We start from the raw sequence: 23,418 nt of genomic DNA, 5'->3' as shown, positions 1-23,418 counted from the left end.
TTTAAATTTACTGGGCATGCTCCCAGAGCGGGGCATTCACTCTCTTGGGGGGAAGGGGGGGGCATTTGAGTAGGAGGTGTGATCTCCCACTACCACAACTTTATCCTAGTGTCCTTGAGTCTTATCACTTCAGTAGTTTTTCTTTTAGCAATTAGCATGTCCTTGTCAGAAGGCTACTGATCGACATCCTTGTGGAGCTCACCTACATCCATACGAACTGTCCCTTCTGAAGTGCTGAGCGGCTCAGCCCCAGACCTTCTCTCGAAGCCAGTGAGGCTCCTGCCTGCCTGGTGGTGGTTCATGTTATCTATGCAACACCTGCCTGCACAGTTTTAGGTTATAATATATATAAAATACAGTGATGCTGTATTTTCTCACGTCACTGGAGTTAGGCTGCAGGTGACTCGGCACAGCAGTAATTTTTTTTAGGGAATTTAATTACCCACTCAGCTGTCATTTGTGTACACAAGGAATAGTAACTCCCAGTAACTGAGTCTTTGGGTAAAGCCGTTTCCAGCAGCCACTTAGTGCTCCTGAGTAAGTCCGGCTGTCAGATAAGGCTGCGTGAGGGGCGGGGGGATATTTTGCATTGTGCTTCTGGTACAAAGTGCAGAGATACGAGGATACTCGTTTTCTTCAGACTCCAAAAGGAGAATCCTCTACATTAGGAGGTTGCTTAACGTTCACCCCCGATGGTGTCCCAGGTGGAACATGCCATAACTGCCCTGCTTGGCGGCTGGAGGTGCTGGGCGTCCTGGCGGGAGAGGAGGAATTGCATGGAAAATTATTGCGCTTTGCACCTGGTGTGGTTCAGCCGTTAGCGTTTATAAAGGAAGGATTTTATTTCGTTTGTTTATTTGTGTGTTTCATAGTTTGTGCCAGCCTGAAAATGAAAACCCCTTCTACTTTGGAAGCACTCGGCTCACGGAGCGCTTCTGGGGCGGAGAAAACAAGCTGCGGCGGCAGAAACGGGGCGGGCCGTGCGGTGACCGCCGCCGCCAAGGGCGGCCGTGAGAGCAGCCAGGCGCCAGCCCGCGGTGCTGCTAGCCTGGCGGGGCCGCCGCACTGCCCCGGCTCCTCTGAGGGGCGAGCAGCAGCGAGGGCGGAGCACCGGCGGCGCGCGGCGGGGGCGGACCCCGGGGCGGAGCGCGGCCCCGCCCCGCCCGGCCCGGCCCCGCTCCGCCCCGCCCGGCCCGGCCCGGCCCCGCCGCCGCCCTCGCGCTCCCGCTCCCCGCCGCGCGCCTTCGCCATGGCCTTCGCCACCCGCCAGTTCGTGCGCGCCGCCTCCGCCGCCGCCGCCACGGCGGCCGCCAAGAAGCTGGTCGTCAAGCACGTGACGGTCATCGGCGGCGGCCTCATGGGCGCCGGCATCGCCCAGGTGAGCCCGGCCCGGCAGCGCGGCGGGGTCAGGGGGCGGTGGCGCCATGGCGGCCGTTACCGGGCGCGTGCGGCGGGAGGGAGGGTCCCTTCAGCCTCTCCGCCGGGGCCGGTCGCCTGAGGCGGGGGTCGGGCCGCGCCGGCAGGGGCCGCCCTTCGTGCCCTTCCCGGCCTGAGGCGCCAGGAGCAGCCCCGGCTCCAGCCGGCCCCCCTCACGCCCCCGGCCCGCCTCGCTTTCCGCTGCGGGCCGGCTGCGCCTTGGCGCTGCGCGCTGCCCTGGGCGGGGGGCGCGGGCGGGGCGCCCCGGGCGGCCTCCGCGCCGGCTCCCCGGGGGCGCCTCACGGCCTGGCCAGCCCCCGCGGGGCGGGCCGCCGCTCGGGTACGCTCTCCGAGCTGCGGGGCGGGAGCTACGTTACAAAAAAAAACCCCACAGGCTTCTCCGAAGACGCCGTTGTGTGCGTTCAGGTTACCGTGCGCTGTGCGTTGCGGCCCGCCGGTTGCGTGAGGAGCAGCCGGGGGGGCGAGCGCTGGGCAGCGCCTGAGGGCCGCGGCGGGCCGGGCCGGGCGGGGCGGGGGCAGCGCCGGGGCCTCCGCGGCAGCTCGGGGGGGAGGGGGGGGCGCGCCCCTCCGCCGCCGTGGCGGGGCCTCGGCGGGCGCTGGCTGCGTTGTAGAGGAGCAGGAAGCGCTGCTGCGCCCCGCCGCTCAGCTTCCAAACTCGTTGTTCTCTTGCTAATCCACACGGGCCGCCTTCAGGTCGGACGGGTTGGGCAGGAACAACCGAGGCCAACGTTGTAAGTCGTTCAAGGTGGTTCTTAAGGCAATGTGTGGGCTATTCATAAACCAGGAAAACACTGGTCTGAGAAAGAAGCTTTTTCTTCTAACTTGCCAAGGGAGCAGACCAAGTGACGTTCTACAAGTTGTTAAAGTATAACGCAGCAGCTAAAATGACCGTTCAGCTGTCAGTCATCTGCAGAATCATGAAGTGGTTAATATTTAAATAGGACTTATCTTCCCAGTGTTTAATCTCAGGCCTTTGGCTTTCAAGTTCATCTTTAACTTGATAGCTTTGGGACAGAATATTGAATAGCTCTGTTAGTGATTTAAGATTTAGATATTTATTTAAATCACAGGAAGAGCCTGCTGCTGAAGATACCAAGGTAGTTCACAAACTTCATGAAGAGTAATTGCAGTATGCAGGCATCCGAAAGCAGAAACTGACGGTGAGGTTGGAGTTTGTAAATGGCAATTCTCCATTTTAATAAATGAATGGGTTTTCTTCTCAGAACTGAAGATTCCTCACACTCCTGGCAAATCTCTAGCAGGAGGAATACAGGAGATACTCTTTTTCCCAAGGAACTAGCTAGTTTTTTATTAACTTGTCTGGTAAAACCACTCCTCTGTACCTTGATACTACAGCTTGAGGTTTCCATGGAAGGCACTATCAAAGAACAACTTTGAAGAAAGTTGTTCACATATTTGAGGAAGGTGCACACTATGCAAAGGTTATACTTCTGCAGGGAAAGAACTGATCTGCATATTCTTTTAGACCGCACGTTTTCAGACAGCAGCTTGTCAAGAGAGACATGTCTGGTATTTGGCAGTAACATGGGTTGCATTCTTCCACCACTGTTAAGGACCAAGGATGGTTTTGCTGACCATCTGCCTCCGATTTATCAGTCCAAAATTATCTCAAAGTTGATCACAACACTGAGTGGGGTCTCCTCTGTACCCTATTAATAAAGCTTGTCCTCCCTTTTAGAACACTTAAGAAATTCTCTCTCCTTTTCCTGTGCTTTCTCATACTGTCAGGAGAAGCTAACCTCTGCTAAAATGTATGGCCTAGAGCCATACATAATTTCTGATTCTGCCATGTGGAAAGCACTTCTGTATGAGAAAAGCATTATCTGACTCTCCAGTATTCTTGTGTTTCTTATTTAGTATTCTTAAGATTGTTGGATAGTAGAGTCTGAGCAACCATGTGTTTGAATTGCAAGGAGATAGTATGACCTATTGCCATTTTTTTTCTTTCCTGTCCCTGTAAATATGGTAAAAATGAGGTGGGAAAAGGGAAATACTAATTTTTCTAGGATTTTTTGCCACCTGGTCAGTGATGGTGTAATCATAAATGGGTAATCAGTGAAGCATCTGTTACACATGTGCTTGGTATCGATTTTTTTCTTCTGAAGAGTAGAGGGTCTTGCTTTACCATTGCAAATTAACAGCAACAGATTGGGAATGCAAGTCCAAGCTTGCATTGTATGATTCAGTTGTTTTTATGAAATGGCCTTAGTGAAAATAATAATAAAAAAAAGATGGATAAATAAATGTCCAGCTGCAGACTGACACCTTGTTAAAGCTATACTGCTGCTGCCCAGAGACAGTCTCGCATTTCTTTATTTGCTGGATGAGTGAGGCAGCTTACATGAGAACAGCACCATGCTTTTCTTCAGGAGATGTCTCTATTTTTCATTTCAGCTGTCTCTGTTAGATTAGGTCTTGTGGGCGCAGGAGGAACTTTAGTGTCCAGGTGCAAGGTTGTATGTAAAAGTTTGCAGAAGTGAAGCTCCTGAGTTGTGTGACTTTAAAACCATTGGTGCAACCATGTTTTAACATCTGTTTTCCACAATTATTACATCACAACTCAATATAGTAGTTCAAGAATTCTGAAAATGAAGATAGGTTGTTGCTAACTAGCAAGAGAAACATAAATTAATGAACAGTGAAGTAAAAAATAATCAAAAGCTGATTTTTAACAGGCTGTTGCAATGTGAGAAAGTGACATTGTATTTTTGAAGTTGATCAAATACTGACCAAAAAACCAAACCAACAGTGCTGTCTGTAGCTGAGCCAGTGTTTGTACTGGGTACATTGTAAGGAGCCATACATAAGTGGGCCATTCAGGTGTGTGCAGTGTCCTGGAGCAGCCAACGTTTCACTGCTACTCCCAGCTTCACTGTCACCTTCCTGTTGTTGCAGGGATGTGCTCATGGCCTAACAGCAGAGTTGTGCTGTGCTGTGTCTGGGGAACCCAGGGTTAGCCATCCCTTATGCCACCTGCTCACCCTGCCAGCATTCCCGTTTTGGTCTCCACAGCCCTTTTTCCTTACAAGATCCAAGGATCACAGCTAAGCCAATTGCTCTTTTTGAGGCAGCCATTTGTTCTTTAGCCATAGCCACAGAATTCAGCAGCCTCCAGGTGCAGGTAGCATTCTGCAGACAGCACAGGGGAAAAATGGATTTGTTCTTCCTTTTCACTCAAGTTGTTTGAGACCTTTATCCTTTCCCCTCCACCCAAACTGTCTGCAGGTTTTTGTGATTTTTCTAGTAAAGTGCACAAGCCTCTATTCAGTGTTCTTTAGCTCTCTTTTTCTAATTCATTGCCTAGTGTATTGTCTGCCTCAACAAAAACTGATATGGTTGGTTGTTTTATGATATTCATGTTGATTCTGTTTTGTTTTTTTAAACTTCCAGGTTGCAGCAGCTAGTGGTCACACTGTGGTGTTAGTAGACCAGTCAGATGAAATCCTTAAAAAGTCTACAAGAGGAATTGAAGAGAGTTTGAAGAGAGTGACAAAGAAGAAGTTTGCAGATAAGCCTGAGGTTGACATCTTCTTTATTCCTCTAGGAAAACTTAAGAGAATAAAGATTACTGTACTGAAGTTCTGATATTGTTTACAGTTATGCATTATAGAGCATGTTAAAAGGCATGTAAAAAGAAAACTTTTTACTGTGTGCTGAAGAACTTGGATTTTCTTTTTTTGATTCAGGGAGGTTGGAAGATGTCTTACCATGATTTCTTTCCTTTGTAGGCTTCAGCCTTGAGATGAAGATTTAAAACAACTTGATGGCCTTTTAGAACAGATGCTAAATGTGAAATGGTGCAAAAGTATTCATCCTAACTTAATAGCAAGCTGTCTTGAGCGCTTACATGGGAATGCACCAATTTTGTTCAAAAGCAAAGCAAAAAAATTATCTTAATACCTTAGCAAGGAATCTTCCCCCTGCCCCAAGACCTGGGCACAGGGTTGTAGCAAAGGAAATAGAGAGTGCAAGTTTAACTACCCTGGGGTAACGTGAATTAGATGTATGAGATACTTTGTATTTATGCTACTAAGTAATACTTACAAACAGCAAGTCACTCTGGAGCAGCTGATGCATCTAAGTTTATATCCTAAGAGTTAATTGTTGCTATGCTTGTTTCTCTAAATGCCACAGCAGATTCAATTCTTTTTACACTTACTACATGTGTAATATACGCTGGTATTGGTGATTATCAGCATGAGTGATGCAGCAGACAAAGGAAATGGAAAAGGGCTTATCTGCATGAGGGAGTACAGAAGAAAAATTATAATAATTCCAGGATAACAATATCTTACATGCATAATTATGGGGTCTTTTAATCCAAAAGAAAATTGTCCACATGATGCTTGTATTTTATATATAATACGTTATATTCTGGCATGCAGGTATGTTTTTACCTGTACTACATCTCCATTTACCCTTGGTTCAAAGTCTTGCAGTTCTGTTTGATTTCTGTCCTCACAAACTATGTCAGTGATTGGCAGATTTACTAGGCAGAAAACAAGAGTGCTTTTTCCCCACGTTTGTACTGAGGCTATAGTGAGTGTAGGCCATTTCATTTCCTGAAGTATTCACAAACTAGTGCATACCTGTTCGTAGGAGTGAAACCAGATAACTGCTGAATAAAAACAATGGAAAGGTTTGAAATTGGAAAAGTTCCTCTTTATGGAAGGCAGGTCCAGGTTGTCTCAGAAACTACTCGTTGACTTAGTTGTTCACTAAGGCTCTTATGCTGAAGGTTGGACTAAAGCAAATACTCTTCCTGAAAGAATGAATTCAAAGGTCTCCTATTTGCTCCAAAGCAGATTTGATTGGGTAGAAAAATTTTGTCAGTGAAAGCATGGTATCTGCACGTGCTTAGTAGACCTTTCTCACTCATTTGCAAATGTGGCAGATTGCCTGAATTTCTGAGGGCTCAAAAACACTTCAGAGCACATAAGGAGATTTTAATGTAAAAATAAATTAAATCACTGTAAATAGACATTGCAGCTTCTTGGAAATGTTTCAGGCTGGTGCCGAGTTCATTGAGAAGACGTTGAAGAACCTCACAACAAGCACAGATGCAGTAGCAGTGGTCCACAGCACGGATCTGGTGATAGAAGCCATTGTGGAGAATGAGAAAATTAAAAATGAACTCTTCAGGAGGCTGGATAAGTTTGCTCCAGAGTATGTATATTTTTCCTGTTACACTTTGAAACTTAGACCTTTGTATCTTCTACTTTTATTGTTACACTGTTAGTTCTGTATTTCCTTAGCTGCTTTTTTTAACAACAGGATTTTTTCTCCCTTAGGCCAACTCTGGACTGTCATGTAGTATGGAATAGTTGTGCTAGGTGCATATGTTTCATACACTTTCAGATGTGTTCACCAAGTTTATTTACTTGTTGCATTGCTTCATTTGATGTGGTTCCTGGTATGTTTAGTCATAAAGTTTGTCCATCTGCAAGTGCAAATCTAAATCCAGATGTAAGTGTGCAACAGTAGAATAAGCTTGCACTGATACACACAGGGTATAGTTAATGTACATGTTCCCATATTTTCATACAGAGTTGGGATGATAAAATATTTGTCTTCAGTGCACCTGGCATGAACAAGTTTTGAGAAGTCCCAGCCTCTTAGCTGTAAGTCACAGTCAGCTCAACAGCGGCTTAAGTGAACTAAGTTTACTTTGTATTACAAGAGTTTGGAAATAGTTCATTGCTAGTTATTGTGTGTGAGATAAAAGTGTAAATGACTCGTTAACATGCACTCAGTTACTTACAGTCCCTGGAACTGTCTTTGGAACTACATTTAATAACTGTTGGCAGTTGCTGTTGGATTGTATCCAAACCCAAAAATGCTGTTAAGCTCAGCATGCCATCTCAGAAGCTTGATCCTTGTAGTAGATGACTCAGGCTCCCAAGACCTTGACTGCTTGCAGGTTGAGGTGGTAACTAGTACAGCTAAGTCTGGGGGTATTGGCTAGGAGGTTTCTAGACTAACTAAAGAACTAGGCAAGCTGCAGCCTGAGTCTGTCAAGGGAGAGAAGATGTTGTCATTAGTTGACTTCAGCCTGGGGAGATTTTGGGGCTGTCTCATATGGTCGATAATCAAAACTACCTGGTACTTCTGAAAATAATAGATGACAACAAACAGCTGTGCACCGAGCACAGGATAACTTGCCATTACCTTAGTCTGACAGACAAAAGTAATTAGCTGCCTTCAGCAATTATCAGGGTACCTTGTCATGATTAGATTGTACTTTTTCTGTGAAAAGAAACCATTGGTTGCCCGAGTCTTTGTCCATATTCAGCAGAGAAAGCTGATGAGCAAATTAGAGTGTACTAAATGGTGAACTGTATAGAACTAGTCAGAAGGAAAAGTGGGCACAGGGACTTGGAGCCTTACTTAATAATATACATTTTTGGAATATCTGAGGCTTTTTTTTGTGAGACTGAGGTGTTTATAAGCATAGCTGCCTTGAAACGTTGAATTGTACATTACAGAGTGTTAAAAGATACTGGGAGTTGTTCAGATATGCTCCTTCCTGTAGGAAAAGGCATGATTTTACAGGGTTGGGAAAAATGACATTAGATAAGAAGTCTTCCTTTTTAAGAGGAGAATTGGAAATTATAAACATACATGTTTATCTTACGTGTAGGATAAAGAAAAGGATAAAGAAAAATTACATTTATGATAAAGAATTATAAACATACGTGTTAATCTTACATGTAGGATAAAGAAAAGGGAAGTGAATGCTGAGGAGCATGGGCTGCAGCGTGGAAAGTCTGGATGAAAAGGACAATCAAGTAAAATAGTGAAACTTAGTAGCCAAGTGTTTAAAGTAGTAGCTATTAGATATACAGAGTAACTTGTAATTGCCTGAGGAGTATAGAGTTGCAGATAGTGACTAGCATGGGGAAAGGGCGGAGAAGACTAGTGGGTGTTTTTCTGTGCATTAGAAGGAAGCTTTATTCATCCTGCGTGGCACTGCAGTGGAATGGAAAGCTCTCCCTGTCAGTGCAGGCATCCTATAGCCTTTGCTAAAATTCTAAAACTAATATATGGACTAACTGATGCATCACCTTTATGGGGGTGCTGGACTTGTGATTGATTGGTAACAAAAGCAAGATCTGTTTAAAGATAGCTTTGAGTCTTGGGAGAAGCTTTGCTTCTGTGGGGCCTTGGATGTTGATGGCACTGTGAGGTGTATGTTACAGGCAGAGATCACGAAAGACCAGGCTTCTCAGGAGGGAGGGCTTGTCTTAATTCAAGTCTCGGGACGTGCTGTGGGGTTAGCTGATAGCTGATCAAAACTAAAGCGGCTCTGTATTATAGTTTCTCAGACAAGGTAACAAATTATGCTTTTGGAACATAAGCTCTGTGAAACCTTGCATTTTTCTTCTTTTGTACTGTATCCCATGTCTCATGTTTCCTCAGCTGCAACAGCTACATGTTCATCTCCCATTTTTGTGCTATGATGACCTCTTCCATGAAGATAAGTCTGGGGACAGCACACAAGTAGAAGCATTGCATTAAACCCACAAAATATAATGAACTTAATTCCTCTTCCTTTTTATCTATAAAAGAACTGTAATTCCTCTGAAAGTGGATCTGTAAATGGAGGGGAGTGAGAAAGCTGTTCTTTATTGAGAGAAGTTTTATTTGGGGGTGTGGGGTGAGTTTCTGTAAAGTTTTAAGAGAAAATGTAATGAGCCAAGAGAGTCTGGCAGCCTCAGAGAGCACTGGGAACTCAGGGTATTCCTCATGTGGGTAACTGTCCAGGTGAGATGGTGAGTGCTGTTTCTTGGATGCCATCAGTCGAGAGCGTACTGGTTCATTACCTTAGAGCTTTGCAAAATGCTTGTGTCTGTTATATTCCTCTCAGTTTTATACTCATCTTTCTAATATGGTAATCATTACTGTGTTACATGGTCATCTTCAGAGCAGGTGATAAAGCGCTGCTACCCACTCTTCAGTTTTGTGTTAGTTTTCTTAACTTGAATCAGTCTCACGTTGCCATTTTGAAAAGGTCAGGCTAGGGTTTTTGTAGAATATCCCCACATTCTTTGTGGCTTTTAAGCGTTTAAACACTGCAGCACTTTTCCAAACAGGATCATAATGAACATGAGAAAAGAATTTTTGGGAATCCACTTCTAAGAGCCCTTGCCTGCTTGCTTTCTGTTTGTTTCTGGGTGATAGGAGTGCCTGTCAATATCTCTTGGATTTATCTTTAGATGTGGAAACTTGGCTAGGAACTGGCCGGTGGTCTTCAGCTGTCCACTATGTTAGAACCAGTGTGTTACACAACTGTTACAAAAAGAGTGTTCTTCAGCATTCATGGTGCGATAGAGCTGAACAGAGGAGTCAGTTCGGTTTGGGCTCCGGTTTTAATGTCTTCTCCTGACCCACTAGATGGCTCTAAGGGAAAGCACATCGTTGCCTGGAAAACCATCACTAGGGCTTCGCTAGTACTGTTGCTTTCAAAAGCTTCCAACTCTGCTGTCACCTGAAGCATGGATTATGTAATTCTAAGTCACAGAGGCATATAAATTCTATTTTAAACTCAATTTAAATCAATTGATTGGTCAGAGCAGTAAATGTAAATAAAATGCCCTTGTACACAATACAAATTTAATGCTTTTTTTTCCCCGAGGCTTTATGTTGTGTGAGGCTACAGTATTCACCCACAGAAGTGATGCTGAGATAAAATCTCAGAACAGATATAAACCTAGCAATGTTTACATCTCACAAATCAATGTGCTTATTTTTTATGTGGCTATTTGAATTCTTTGTATACAGTGGCAGATTTTCGGTGAAGATAAGTGTCTTTTGTATGCATTGTCCTTCCAGAGTCAAAGCTATGAAATGTAGAATACTTTTTTTAGTACCTCACCTCAGAACAATATAAGGCCCACTTTTTGGTGGGAAAATAAAATAATGTGTGTAAGAAATGTAAATAGGAATTTTAATGATTTTTTTATTTCTTTCTCCATAACAAATTGTGAAAAACTGAGAAAGCGTAATAAAAAATGGAAATCAGTGTGGGGTCTTTTATCCCCAAATGTTTTAATGCCACTATAAGATATCCCCATGACTTGAACATAACTCTTCTGAAAGCTCTGTTGCAAAGCTTAGTGATGTCTTAGCTAAATGTAAGCAAAATATCTATCTAGATTAACATTTGATGAGTTCAGTGGGATAACTTTTTGAAAAGTCAGCAGGATACAGCACAGAATGGAAGATAGGGCTTAATCTCTAATTCAGTTTCTGATTTTTGTGGTTTGAAGAAAAAGCCGTTTCTGTAAGTTTTCAGTGTGATGTCAGTACAGCAGGGCTGTTGAGGTTTTGAGATATTTCTGGAAAAAAGACCCACAACCAAATCATTATGAATTGTGATTAGTAAATCTAGTTTATGTCTGGAAAAGGACTTCATATATGTCTTAAAATTCTTGTGATTTTGTGTGTCCTTTGCAATTTTCTATGCATGGCAGTTTTTATCTTTTCTTTGGTTATTCCATCAGCTCTTTGGTCTTTGATAGGTTTGCTTATCACCATTGATCGTTATTAAAAAAAAAAAAAAAAGATTGCAAATTTTTATTAAGGCTTCAAAGTGTATTTTTGATGTGGCAAATGATTGGGTTTCCATAGATGTGTAAATGATTAACAATGCAAAATACTGTTAGGTTTCCAGGATTGCTGAAGGAATTACCTGGAATAGTCTTGGAGAGTTTACGCAGATTTTCTACTTACAGAGTCTTTTTTTTCCATCACCTAATGTAAGTATTCAACATACTGACTGCCTACAGGGTCAGAAACTCACACAGCCCTTCCAGTGGTTATTTCATCATTGCTGCATTTACACCTCAGCAAAAGTACCGTGATAACCTGCAGGGATGTTTCTGAGAACTCTGTGGATGGTTAGCCAATGGGTATCTATTTACATTTAGTGCACCAGTCTCCTACTGTCAGAAAAATAGCTGTCATTTATGTAATCCATATGTTTCTTTTTTCCCAGGCATACGATATTTGCAAGCAACACTTCGTCCTTGCAAATCACGCAGTTGGCTAACTCAACCACCAGGCAGGACCGATTTGGTGGTCTCCATTTCTTCAATCCTGTGCCTATGATGAAGCTTGTGGAGGTAAGTGTCTTATCACAATAATAAGCACTGTAGCACAACAGCACAGTTGTCATCGCTGAGAATTTGATTAGATGAAAGAGTAGATCTCAGTTTGCTTTTCTGATACAGAATAAGCTGCCTCTAGTGACAAGAGGGTGGTGCAATCTCTGTTGAGGGGCGGGTTGAAGAGTCAGAGGTAACTCCTTTGGTCACTAGGCTCTGAAGCTTCCACCAAACTGCCAACAGAGGTGCTGTTTATAGTGATCATTTCAGGCATGCAGGCAAGCTCGTTAATAAGAACTACCGACAGCTTAAACAAAATCATCTAATGACTGACAGAAGAATTTGATTGTTACCAGTGTAGAAATCAATAGAAAATGATGTGAGATGAAATTTTACTGCCTTGTGACTTTTGAAAAAAAGTCACAGTTGTTTCAATGTTTGTTTCAGTGTTGCAGATTATTTGTTTGGAAGTATTACAGTATTTCCCAGCCTTTAAGGAAGTATAAACAAGTTTTTACTTAACTCTTCAGACATCTTTTCTAAACGCACTCTCTTTGGCTATGTCACGTGGTTTATAGTAATGCTGCAGTGCAGAGCAGAATAAGAAGTAATCTGATACAAGGGTTTATCTGAGCCTCCAAAGTAAAGGTCACATTGCAGGAAAAATGACAGGTCTCTCTTCTCTTTTTTTTTTTTCTCACCTTCCCTTGTTATGGCTGACCTTGATAAGCTAGAACTTATAAACTTTTGAATAATGAAAATAAACTTTGCATTTTGGCCATTCTTCCTCAAAATTTCACGTACTTTGTACCTGTAAATGCTTTCAAACTTTTTCCTCTGTCCCATGAGTGATTAGTTCTGGTATTGCTTTGGTGACAAGCACTTCAAATATGTTGTGCCTGCCTCTTGAATCCTGAGGTTCACTTTAGATTTTTTGCTTGTTTCCCAGTAAAATATATATTCTGCAATTGCTTGCTCTCTGTCTTTGAATGTATCATTGTCTTCCTCCCCTTTTTAAATATTTGAATCTTTTGGGTTTTTTGATTCAGAACATGGTTGACTGATGCAAACTTGGACACTTGCAAATTCTCTCTCACTAACCTCTGTACCCATGTGGATTTTTTATTTTTTTAGTTTAATATTGCATCCTGTATATTGTGACTAAATGCTCTGGCAAAATGTAAGAAGAGGAGGGAGGAATTTTATAGGTGTTGTCAGAGATAACAGAAAACTTCAGCATAATTCCTTAGGCTAACATAGGCTTTATTGATTTCTGTGCTAAGAACCACTTGTTGGCAGTAATTTATTTCTGTGGATGAAATGTTTTATGCCTTATCTCAAGGCTGAAACAAATCATAGTCTTTAGAAATCTAAGCTATGCCTCTGTGAGATTTGAAAAATACTACAAGTATCTATTATTTCTAAAAAACAAAACAGAACATTCCCTGTCTGATTGCTGTGGTTAGTCTTTTTAATTTGTGGGTTTCTTCACCTGACTTATGAATGTCCTTCCCCAGAGCCATTGCAGTTGATGAGTACTATTTGAAGAATAAACCACAGAAGCTGTGCTTTTAGTGGGCCGAGGCCAGTTGTATGAGGTTCAATGAGGAGAAGTGCCGGGTCCTGCACTTGGGTCACACCAACCCCACACAGCGCTACAGGCTTGGGCCTGGGGCAGAGCGGCTGGAAAGCTGCCTGGGGGAAAAGGACCTGGGGGTGCTGGCTGACAGCCGGCTGAACATGAGCCAGCAGTGTGCCCAGGTGGCCAAGGAGGCCAACAGCATCCTGGCTTGTATCCAAAACAGGGTGGCCAGCAGGATAGGGGAAGTGATTGTACCTTTGTAGTCGGCACTGGTGAGGCTGCACCTTGAATCCTGTGTTCAGTTTTGGGCCCCTCACGGCAAGAGGGATGTAGAGGTGCTGCAGCATGTCCAGAGAAGGGCGATGAAGCTGCTGAAGGGTCTGGAGAACAAGACTTACGAGGAGCAGCTGAGGGAACTGGGGGTGTTTAGTCTGGAGAAGAGGAGACTTGGGGTGGGGGAATCTTACTGCTCTCTACAGCCATCTGAAAGGAGGTTGTAGGCGGGTGGGGATAGGTCTCATTCTGTCGCTTGTTATCTGGGACAAGAGGAAACAGTCTCCAAGTTACGCCAGGGGAGATTTAGATTGGATATTAGGAAAAATTTCTTCCTAGAAGGGGTGGTCGAGCATTGGAACAGGCTGCACAGGGAGGTGGTGGAATCACCATCCCTGGAGATGTTTAAAAATTGTGTAGATGTGGTGCTTAGGGACATGTTTTAGTGATGGACTTGGTAGTCCTGGGTTAGTGGTTGTACTTGATGATCTCAAAGCTATTTCCAAGCTAAATGATGCTATGATTCTATGATCCTGAAAGGTGGAAATATTAGTAAATAAACACACTTCTTAAAGCTTTGCTTTTGTTTCAGATCTATGCTGTAAATCAGGGCTGGCATTGACAGTCACTGTAGCACAACATTTTCTATGTAAAACAGATGTTTCCATTCAAAATAATTGGGAAAATCAAGAGAATTGCCAAAAGTATGAGATATCTCACTGAAATTGCCAGTCATCTGCCATTGAGACTGTCCTTTATGGGTCACAAATCTGCAGTGCCTTTGAGTCTTATCTGCTCTTTTCATAGATTGTTGATGTCAGGCTCAGAAGCACATAGCTTTGAGGGAATTTCCTTCTCTAATTATCAAAAAGGCTTGTGGTAATGTTTCAGAATTCTGAAATGTATATTAAAAACTCGTTCTTGAAACTGTTGCAGTCTTATGTAAGTATCTCAGATATTTTTATCCAATATCAAAGAACACTATTTTTTCTGCTGAGAAACAAGCCTTTTCCTCAGCCTGAGCAGTGGTTTTTTTGTGTTGGCCTTACATCGATTATTATGATGGGGGGAAATTTCTGTGTGACTTAATAGTATGAACGAGGAGGTCAGTCTTAACTGCTTATGTATATCAGTTTTCAGTTACTGCACATAGAGGTCAGTTTCAATACAAGTATCACCACCAGCTGAGCTTCTGCAAGTCTATTTTTCTTCTTTTCTTTTTTTTTTTTTTTTCTTGGGGGGGTGGGGGTAGGTTTCTAATAAATGACAATGCATCTGAACTGCAATGAAGTATAGAAAATACATGTAACAAAAGACTCAGTTGTGAAGAAAATCACCATGGAAATATACTACTCAAAAGCTACGAAGCTGTTACAGATTTTCGAGATAGATTTTAAATTTTCTTTAGAATTAAATGTCTGTGTTGTGTTTACATTGGGCACATGGTAGGTATTACAACCCTTTATATCAGGAACTATGTCTGTTAATACGGTTCTCTAGAGTGATGCCATGGTGTTTTCCAAGGCAACAGAGACTATGAAGGTTTTAAAGTTGTTTAGTTATACTGTATTCTCTAAATGTGATTCCAAAGGATGGTCCCTTTTACATCCATACTGCCTGAGTGGGAAAGCGTCTTGAAGAAACACGTACTTTACAAATGTGCAAAATGCTGTATCTATCTTTAAAACAGATTTTTGTTTCTGTTACAAATATATCCACTGAAATTATTTTTTGCAAAACAAGTGTTTTTTGAATTTCTGGAATGGTGTTCCAGATTATAGTTTATTCGTTGCTGTACTGGGAAATGAGAGACATTCTGATCATAAACGTGCTTACGCTCTCCCTACCTTCCCTCTGCCCAGGTCATCAAGACTCCAATGACCAGTCAAAAGACCTTTGAATCACTTGTGGATTTCAGTAAAGCAGTAGGAAAGAGTCCTGTCAGTTGTAAGGTGAGTGCGTTTTGATTGTATAGTGTTCAGAAGGTCTGTTCTTCAAACCTGTTAATTTTAAGATGGTAGGTTTTAGTAGGTGAAAGAGTACTTCAAGAACTTCCAGGGTGCTTTTTGTCCAGTTTCTCTTCCCTATTAAAAGCATTTTGACAAAGAAAGCACCCACATTTACCACAAATTCCTCAAAGTAGAGTGACTCTAGACATCTTCTCTAGAGCAGCAAAACACATAAGTATCAGAGTTTACAATTTTTGGTTTTTCTTTTCCAGTCCTGCAGAAGCCTGGACTGGAGAGCTTAAGCAGGAGCTCATCTTTAGCTGTGCTAGAGACAAGACTGCTACCTCTTGTACTATAAGGCAGTTGCAAGAATCCTTCATGGTGTGTGCTCATTGCAAGTTTTTCTTGAGACTGTGGTAGCTAGACCCACATTAATCTTCATTGCTTTGCCGCTTTGGTTTTTTTCTCTAGAGAGACACCCTACTTTCTAAGCACACTTTTTCCAAATTAGTCTAAGTTGTGGTCTGGATAACTTTATGCAAGCTATGGCCTTGAGTTTTACAGCCCCCAGGAGATACTTGGTCATAAAAAGAAGGCCCTGCAATCTGGTAGTTGCCAGTAATTCAGTGTCTGAATGCTGGACTCATATTCTGTCTGTTCTGCTAAATTGCTCTGAGGCCTTGGTTGACTTTTTTCTGGTTCTGTCACGGTTTTGTAGTATGTAATATGCAGAGTGTATGATGAATTATTGTTATAAATTAGCTTGGGTAGAGCATAATGCAGTCTCCATGACTGAACCTCCCACCCCGTCCCTCCTTTTTTTTTTTAATTCCACTTTGTAGAAGAAAAGTTGCTTGGAATTCTCTGCATTAAATACTGAGATAAAATGGAATGAACAATAAACATAAGCAACAGTAGTAGTATACAAAATAATACTGTATTTGCAAAGCTCTTTCTCTTTGTATTTTTGATTCTGATTAAAGTTTGTGTAAAAGAAGTTCTGTTTCAGTTTATCTTCTTCTGACAGGATGTATCTTTATCTTTTCGTTGATAATATTGGTGTTTGCTATTGAAGTGATCCTGACTTTCAAAAGCATGGCTTACCAGTTGTCCTGATTTCAGCTGGGATAGAAGCTGGTGCAGTGCTGTGTTTTGGATTTAGTATGAGAACAATGTTGATAGCACACTGATGTTTTTAGTTGTTGCCAAGTAATGTTTATACTAAGTGAAGGACTTCTCCATTTCTTAGGCCCTGCCAGCCAGAGGGCTGGAGGGACACATGAAGTTGGGAGGGGACGCAGCCAGGAGAGTTGACCCGAACTAGCCAAAGGGATGTTCCATACCATAAAACTGTCATGCTCAGTATCTAAACCAGGGGGACTTGGGTGGAGCCTACCGATTTTCTGCTCAGGGCCTGGCTGGGCATCAGTGAGCAATTCTATTGTGCATCACTTGGGGTTTTTTCCCTTCCTGTTTGATTTTATTCCTCTTCCCTTCTCTCTCCCTGTTGTTATTATTTTTCTTCTCATTTTATTTCAATTATTAAATTGTTCTCACCTCAACCCTCAAGCTTTACCTCTTTCCCCAATTCTTTTCCCCATCTCTCTGAGGGTATTTGGGGGAGTGAGTGAGTGGCTGTGTAGTATGCAGGCTGGCGTTAAACCATGATACCAGTGAGTAGTTAGCCAAAAATGTTTCTAATACTGAACACAGAAAAAAAACTGTTAGGGAAGAGCTGCTTGTCTCATGTCCTTCAGGAAATTGTATCAGCAGAATTACGCTAAAGGCATTTGTCAGCTGACCACATTAAATTTTTTTAAGATTGAGTGGGCTTGGAGCGGTCTTATTGTTCTTGGTCATAATGAACGTTTGTGCACCATTCCTTGTTTGTGAAATTCATCTTATGTGTTTTAATACCTGGCAAATAAATCAGATGAAAAATACAGTTTACAGAGTACCAGAAATGGATGATTCAGTGTCTTCACTTAGTTTGTCCTGTAGCATTTGAGTAGTACTGGTAAAGTATGTTTATTTAGAATACCTATTTTTCTTCTCATAGGATACTCCAGGGTTTATTGTAAACCGTCTCTTGGTGCCATATATGATGGAAGCTGTTCGACTTTTTGAGAGAGGTACTTGTTGGGATATTGACTTCAGGAAATGTTGACGTATAACACTGCTAAATGTTATATCCCTTCAGAAAAGCCTTGGGATTTCCACAGAACTTTCCGACCTTAAAGGCTGGAAGTGAATATTGAACATCAAATATGAGCCAATGTGTGTAGTTGGAAAGACCTTGTCTTCACTTTGAAATGTATGCAGAGTTGGAAGGTACTAGTTAATTGTGTGGGAAATGTCTGGTGGTGGAAAATGTTTTTGGTTTGGAGATGACAAGGTGAGTGCAGTGCCATTGTAAAAATATCCTCTGCCAAATAATTGGGAACCTCCCTCTCTCCATCCCAAGAGATGTTAATGAAAGGGGTTGAAAATCCCGTAATGGGACTATTAGCAAAATTCTCCTGAGTTCCCTTATATTGGGCTTGTGAAATAAAACACCAATTTTCAGCTGAGGTAAGTAGTATAATGCTCTGTGTCATACTATGATACTGGCATACAAGTGATTCAGGCTCAACTATTGCCCCATAAAACCTCCTGTTTCTCTTCTATGTCCTCTTTTTAGACATAGGTTCTTTAGGAACTCCCATCTCACTGCTGTTTTCTTTTACGTTGATACTGAGAGTAGATAGAAATAATCACAAATTCCCAAAGAACCGCTACGTTTTTCAAATTAACAATTGTTGTGAAAAGGCAACAAGCCAATAATGTAGTAGATAAAGAGGAAATTACAGAGTATAATTGCTTTTATTTCAAGTGCTCTGCTCATAGCTCCATGCTACTAAGAATGTCATTTGAAACATTTTGTTTTTCAAATCACTGTTTTTTTACAGATGAAAGCACTCCATTATCAGGACTCCAGCAAATATGCTTTAAATATTAAAAAATCTCTTTTATAGCACATGGAAGGGATGGTTTGATCTCTAGAAAAAAATATAAACCAACATTACTTGTTTATCTATCAACAGATGTACCTAATTACATCTCAAAGGGAGAAAAGAGCAAATTTAGTGACTTGAAAGGCAAAGGCATGGATGCAAGGGGGCATTATTCTCTTAGAAAAAGTCACAATTTTAAATAAAGTGTATGGGTGTTCCACTGTGTGTAAAAGGTGCCTTTGTTAAGTGATATGTGTCATCATGCATATTTCAGGAGACAATAGAACTTTTAATTAAATGTAGAAGGCGGCAGTCACCTGCGGTTGTTAAAATTGGCTGTTTTCTGCCTAAGCAAAACAATAGCTTGATTTAATCTTTATTTCTGTTTGCGTTTTGTTCAAGAGTATGATATTTCCAAACTTTAGGTTAATCTATGATTTTTTTACTCTAATGAAATCTATTTAAAAAGCTGGTTAATGTTTTGAAAGCCTGTCTTCTGATTCATATTTTCCATTGAATCACGTTAAAATTTTGTCATATTCTTTGAGACACTTGAGCCAGATTGTCATCCGCATTAGTATGAAATTGCATCTCTTTCCTGGCAACCCCAGGCACTGAAATACCATTTTATTGGGTCAGTCCTTGAGTCTGTCTTTATGCAAAATGTCCTTGAGTTAAATGGGTGCTTTTGCATAGGCAAAATACCTTTAGTGTATTAACACGGATTTAAACAGGGGCATATTAATTATTAAATATTAATGTATGGTGGTCTGTACTACCCTATTTTTAGTGGAAAAAAACCCCAGCAGTCAATCGGGTTTCTGTGGAAGTCTGCGTGATACTGGAAGACTAGTATGAACTAGGGGTCCCTAGCAGTATGAATCCTTGTTTGCCCTTTTAGTATTTTTCATTGTAATGCAACTCTGTACTGTCAGGTGGCCAAGTCCCAAGCTTGAGGAAGTGGGACGAATCTGTTGATAAAAGAAATATGTGCATCTGTATCAACTTCAAATGAGTTGAGGATTTACATGTGTTTGAATCTGGGGAACTGAAATTGTTAGAATTAAGTAAGGCTGATTTTCCCAGTTCATTTCTGAGAAATAAAATATGATTTAAAAAAAAATTATTTTTTTAAAGAGTAAAAGGAATTATATAAAAAATATTACTTCATACAGATCTTTCATGGAAGTTGTTGCCTTTACAAGAGATTTTAAAAATTTATTTCTAAGATTCTCTGATCTTAGGTGTATGAATCACATAGGCTATGTGTGCCAAGTTTTTGGACATTCTGAATGCTGTACACATTGAGCATGGAGGTTACTTAACAGGTATCTCTGGGGTTTGTATAATTTCATCCTTTTTATAGGATCTGCAAAGAAGTGCACTACCTTTCTCAAAATAAGTATTAAAAATAAGCAGTAGTGGTGCATCTGCTTTCATGACAGTATAAAAATATGTATTCCCAGCAAAAGAATGAGGTGAACATTAACTGTGACAATGTGGTAATGCAAGATTTGTATTTTTATAGGCACAGGCTGAAGCAGAAGTAACAAATTTCTGATAATGTTCATTATTTTTTTAAAAAAATCAGGAATTCACAAATTTAACTGCACCTGCGGAGCCTTTTCATGTCACTCCTATCTGCCATCTCTGATGCTGATGGATATCCTTTACTGAAAGCTGCTGTAACTATGCATGTTACTCAGCTGCTACTGCTCCACTCCCAGTGCCTGCCTTGTCCATCAGCTGGGTACCATTTGCCTTCTGGCTGTTGTAGACTAAGGGCAGCTCTGTCCTGTGCATCATTCAAAAGCTGCTGCTGATCTCATGAAGCTGAAACTGAGAGCTGTGGCTCCATCAATAGCATAGTGATCTATATTGAAATGCAAGAGGAAGCTAGAAAAATGGAAAGCAGGCCTGCAGGGCTTGCTTTTTTTTTTTTTCTTGTGAGAGATTCAGCTTGTGTATGCTGACTCCAGTTTTTGTGGTTCTTGCAGACATTTCTGTGAAGAGCTGCACCGGGGTGAAATAACACCTTGTTAATTATTTATAAGTGGTGCCAAGTAGATGCGGTATCTTCTCTGTTCATCAAACTGTCAATCTTTTCTCTAGGAGATGCATCAAAGGAAGATATTGATGTTGCTATGAAGCTTGGGGCTGGCTATCCCATGGGTCCATTTGAACTGCTGGACTATGTTGGGTTGGATACCAGTAAATACATTATAGATGGTACTGCATGCTTATTTTCTTCTTCTTTCCCCCTTTTTAGCTAAATTGTAGATGAAAGTTCTAATGAAAATCTGACTGTTAATTAGTGTAAACTGAATGTTTACAGCATAACCTTTTAACTGTTGAAGTGAAAGGAGTAAGAATTCAGCTCAGTGCTGTATGAGTACAGCATTTCTACTGTATGCCTGTACTGTATGTACGTGGGGACAGAGCAGTGGTGGTTTTGCTGACTTCATAAAGTTTGAGTGGAAAATAGTAATAATATTAGTGGAACTTTATGTAACTAAAAAGAATCAGCGGGAAGAGAGACATGTACTGGAGGGCAGGAATTCTGATTTAAAAGCAACAAATTTTGAGCCTCCCTTTCCTTTTTCTGCTAGCCGTGTTTTCATTCTCAATTAACAGGAAACCCAGTAAATACCTTAAAAGATCCAAGTAGAATGTCTCCCTTTCACTTCAGTTGATAAGTGGATGAAAGTCAGTACAATAACAAAAAGACATAATTGTTGATGGTTCTGTTATTTGGAATGAGCAGCTTAAAAACTCTATGAGACAGAATGTCACTTTCAAAATGACTTCTTCAATGAAACCTCTTTTGCTTTTAGCCAGTACTGTGGAGTAGTGTTACACTGTTCTAACTGACCGTGTCTTTCACAGGTAGAAATTCAAATTGGAATTTCTTTGCACTTTAATTTCTTTTCAGCATAGCCTTTGTTTTATTTCCTTTTACTTAACTATATTTTAGAAGTGCTCCTTAATATTTTTTTAAAGTATCAAAACTCTTCGGTCATGGGATTATAAGGTGTTCAGAGTAGACTATGCCTGAAGACTAATTGCTAGATTTGCTCACAATCATCAGTACTGATCTGTGTTTTCTAAAGCTGTACTGAAGCATCTCAGGGAGTCTAAAATCAGTTCCTGACCTGCTTCAGTTTTCTGACCTCTTAATAGAGATATGCATCTCCTTAGGAAAATACTGTCTTTGCATATAAACAGAACTGTAACTAATTCATCCACTTCTCTTCTTCCACCAGGATGGCATTCATTAGAGCCCAACAATCCTCTTTTTGCACCCAGCCCACTCCTGAATAAACTGGTAGAAGAAAAAAAGCTAGGCAAGAAGACTGGAGAAGGATTTTACAAATACAAATGAACTTCGAACCTCGAGAGGTGTTAGAAGTATCTGTATATGCTATTCAGCATTGACATATTACAGGTGAATTCTGATTAAACCTTCCCAAGGATGGCAGAAGCTGCTTTTAGAACATAACCCACCTCTGAACTGAGTAATTGCACTAGGTAACAGTTTCTCTGGTGAAAGCTTGATTTGGTAGATTATTTTTTTCTTGTAATTCTGAAAAGCTTTATATGTACAGTGCCTTCATGCAAATGTGTATTTTTCAGGTGCAGAACAGAATGACAAGTGAATTTATGTATTTGAAACATTATTATATTAACGGGGAAAATCCTAAAAATAACTGCACTTCCTTAAAAATAAATTTTTCAATTCTGTGTTGAACGTCACGGCTTGCAGTTGATGTACATGGTTGTGGTCCACTGGGTGGCAGTCTCTTTTCACTCTGGTAAATGTAGCCACCGAAGGCAGCTGTTTTGTTGGGATTTTTCTTAAGTGCAGTGCTAATCTGTAGGTGTAAATTACAGTGCCTTAAACAACAATTTTTTGAGGGTCATGTTGTGTAAAAATAAAAAATAAATTACAAAAATTGCACAGTGGCAGGCTGTCATCTGGACAGAAGGTTCCCAATACACCATTTAAAAGCAGAACTCACGATTTGTGTTGGGATTTTTCTGGCACTTTCAATTACTGGTTGCGGGTCTGCTTTTGATAGGCGTTGTAGAAACATAAGGAAGAGGTGGTTTCTATTCTGAAGGGCCTAATATATAGATTTGGTTTTTATTAACTAAGCTAGGAAGCTGGTGAAAGCTTCCGTATGCTTTCTAGAGTCCTGTAGATTGGCTTTATTTACTGGCTGTTCATTTTAAGTGTCATTTTTACGCACTCCACCACAACTATAGTTGTGTAAATTGGGGGATTGAAATTGGAGTCAGTGCTTTGTAAACAAATAGGTATGTCTGGCTGAGTCACCTTCAATTTTGCAACTATTACCTTGGGCCTCAGCAAAGCCTGAATTTGTTCATGGCAGGAGTGTTGTAAAGCCTGCCTTTTCTCCAAATTCTGCAGAGCAGGTGGGCATGAGGTTGGAGTTCCAGTTCAACTGAGTAGTAGCTTTGTGTATTTTGGATCTGCAAACTGAGTGCTTATGTATATTTTTTTTTAATTAAAGAAATTACGAACAATTACTTAACTCTTAAGTCCCTCTTCCTCACCATCTAATTCAGATTGCATATAAAGAAGCTGAGGCTCACACTTGTTAATTTCCTTGCACATGATCACACAAGAAATCTCAGAGAATAAAAATCATTGGGTTATTGGATCCTGATTCCTAATTACAGTTTGAGTTGCTTGTCTTGAAAGAAGAAGGTTAAAGGAAAGAAATGGTACTGTAGACAGTCTCTTTACTTTACTAATAATATATTGTTAAATTGATTTGGTTTTCCTAAAATGCAGTCAACTTCTTGCATCTGAAGCCTGTTTCACTTGAAGGTTTTTAGTGCCTGTTATGCAACTTAGTGATTTTTAAGTGCTGCAGGGTGAAGTTAGCTTCAGGGCTACCGTTTTCAGTAGAAATGGGAACATGAATTACTCTTGTGTCTTAAAAATGCGATTTCTTTTTTACAGAAACATTTGGCAGAATTAACTTGATGCTGCTGCTGCCTTTACTTGGAAGATCATCTTTATTTTTAAT

The 23,418-nt window shown here is 41.0% G+C and overlaps 1 protein-coding gene across 1 annotated transcript; it reads left to right on the top strand.

Annotated features, from left to right (window-relative positions):
- The first annotated feature begins 1,204 nt into the window (after nt 1–1,204).
- Nucleotides 1,205–22,114, top strand: HADH (hydroxyacyl-CoA dehydrogenase). The gene is made up of 8 exons (XM_055704254.1): nt 1,205–1,378; nt 4,849–4,977; nt 6,467–6,624; nt 11,456–11,582; nt 15,282–15,371; nt 17,428–17,500; nt 20,474–20,590; nt 21,625–22,114. Exons 1-8 carry the CDS (start codon nt 1,250–1,252, stop codon nt 21,741–21,743), a joined length of 942 nt encoding a protein of 313 aa, XP_055560229.1. The 5' UTR covers nt 1,205–1,249; the 3' UTR covers nt 21,744–22,114.
- The last annotated feature ends 1,304 nt before the right edge of the window (nt 22,115–23,418 follow it).

The sequence above is a fragment of the Falco cherrug genome, chromosome 1 (genome assembly GCF_023634085.1).
Source record: "Falco cherrug isolate bFalChe1 chromosome 1, bFalChe1.pri, whole genome shotgun sequence".
Taxonomy (NCBI): Eukaryota; Metazoa; Chordata; class Aves; order Falconiformes; family Falconidae; genus Falco; species Falco cherrug.
Note: the sequence above shows the minus strand (reverse complement) of the source record. Positions and strands in the feature narration are given on the sequence as shown.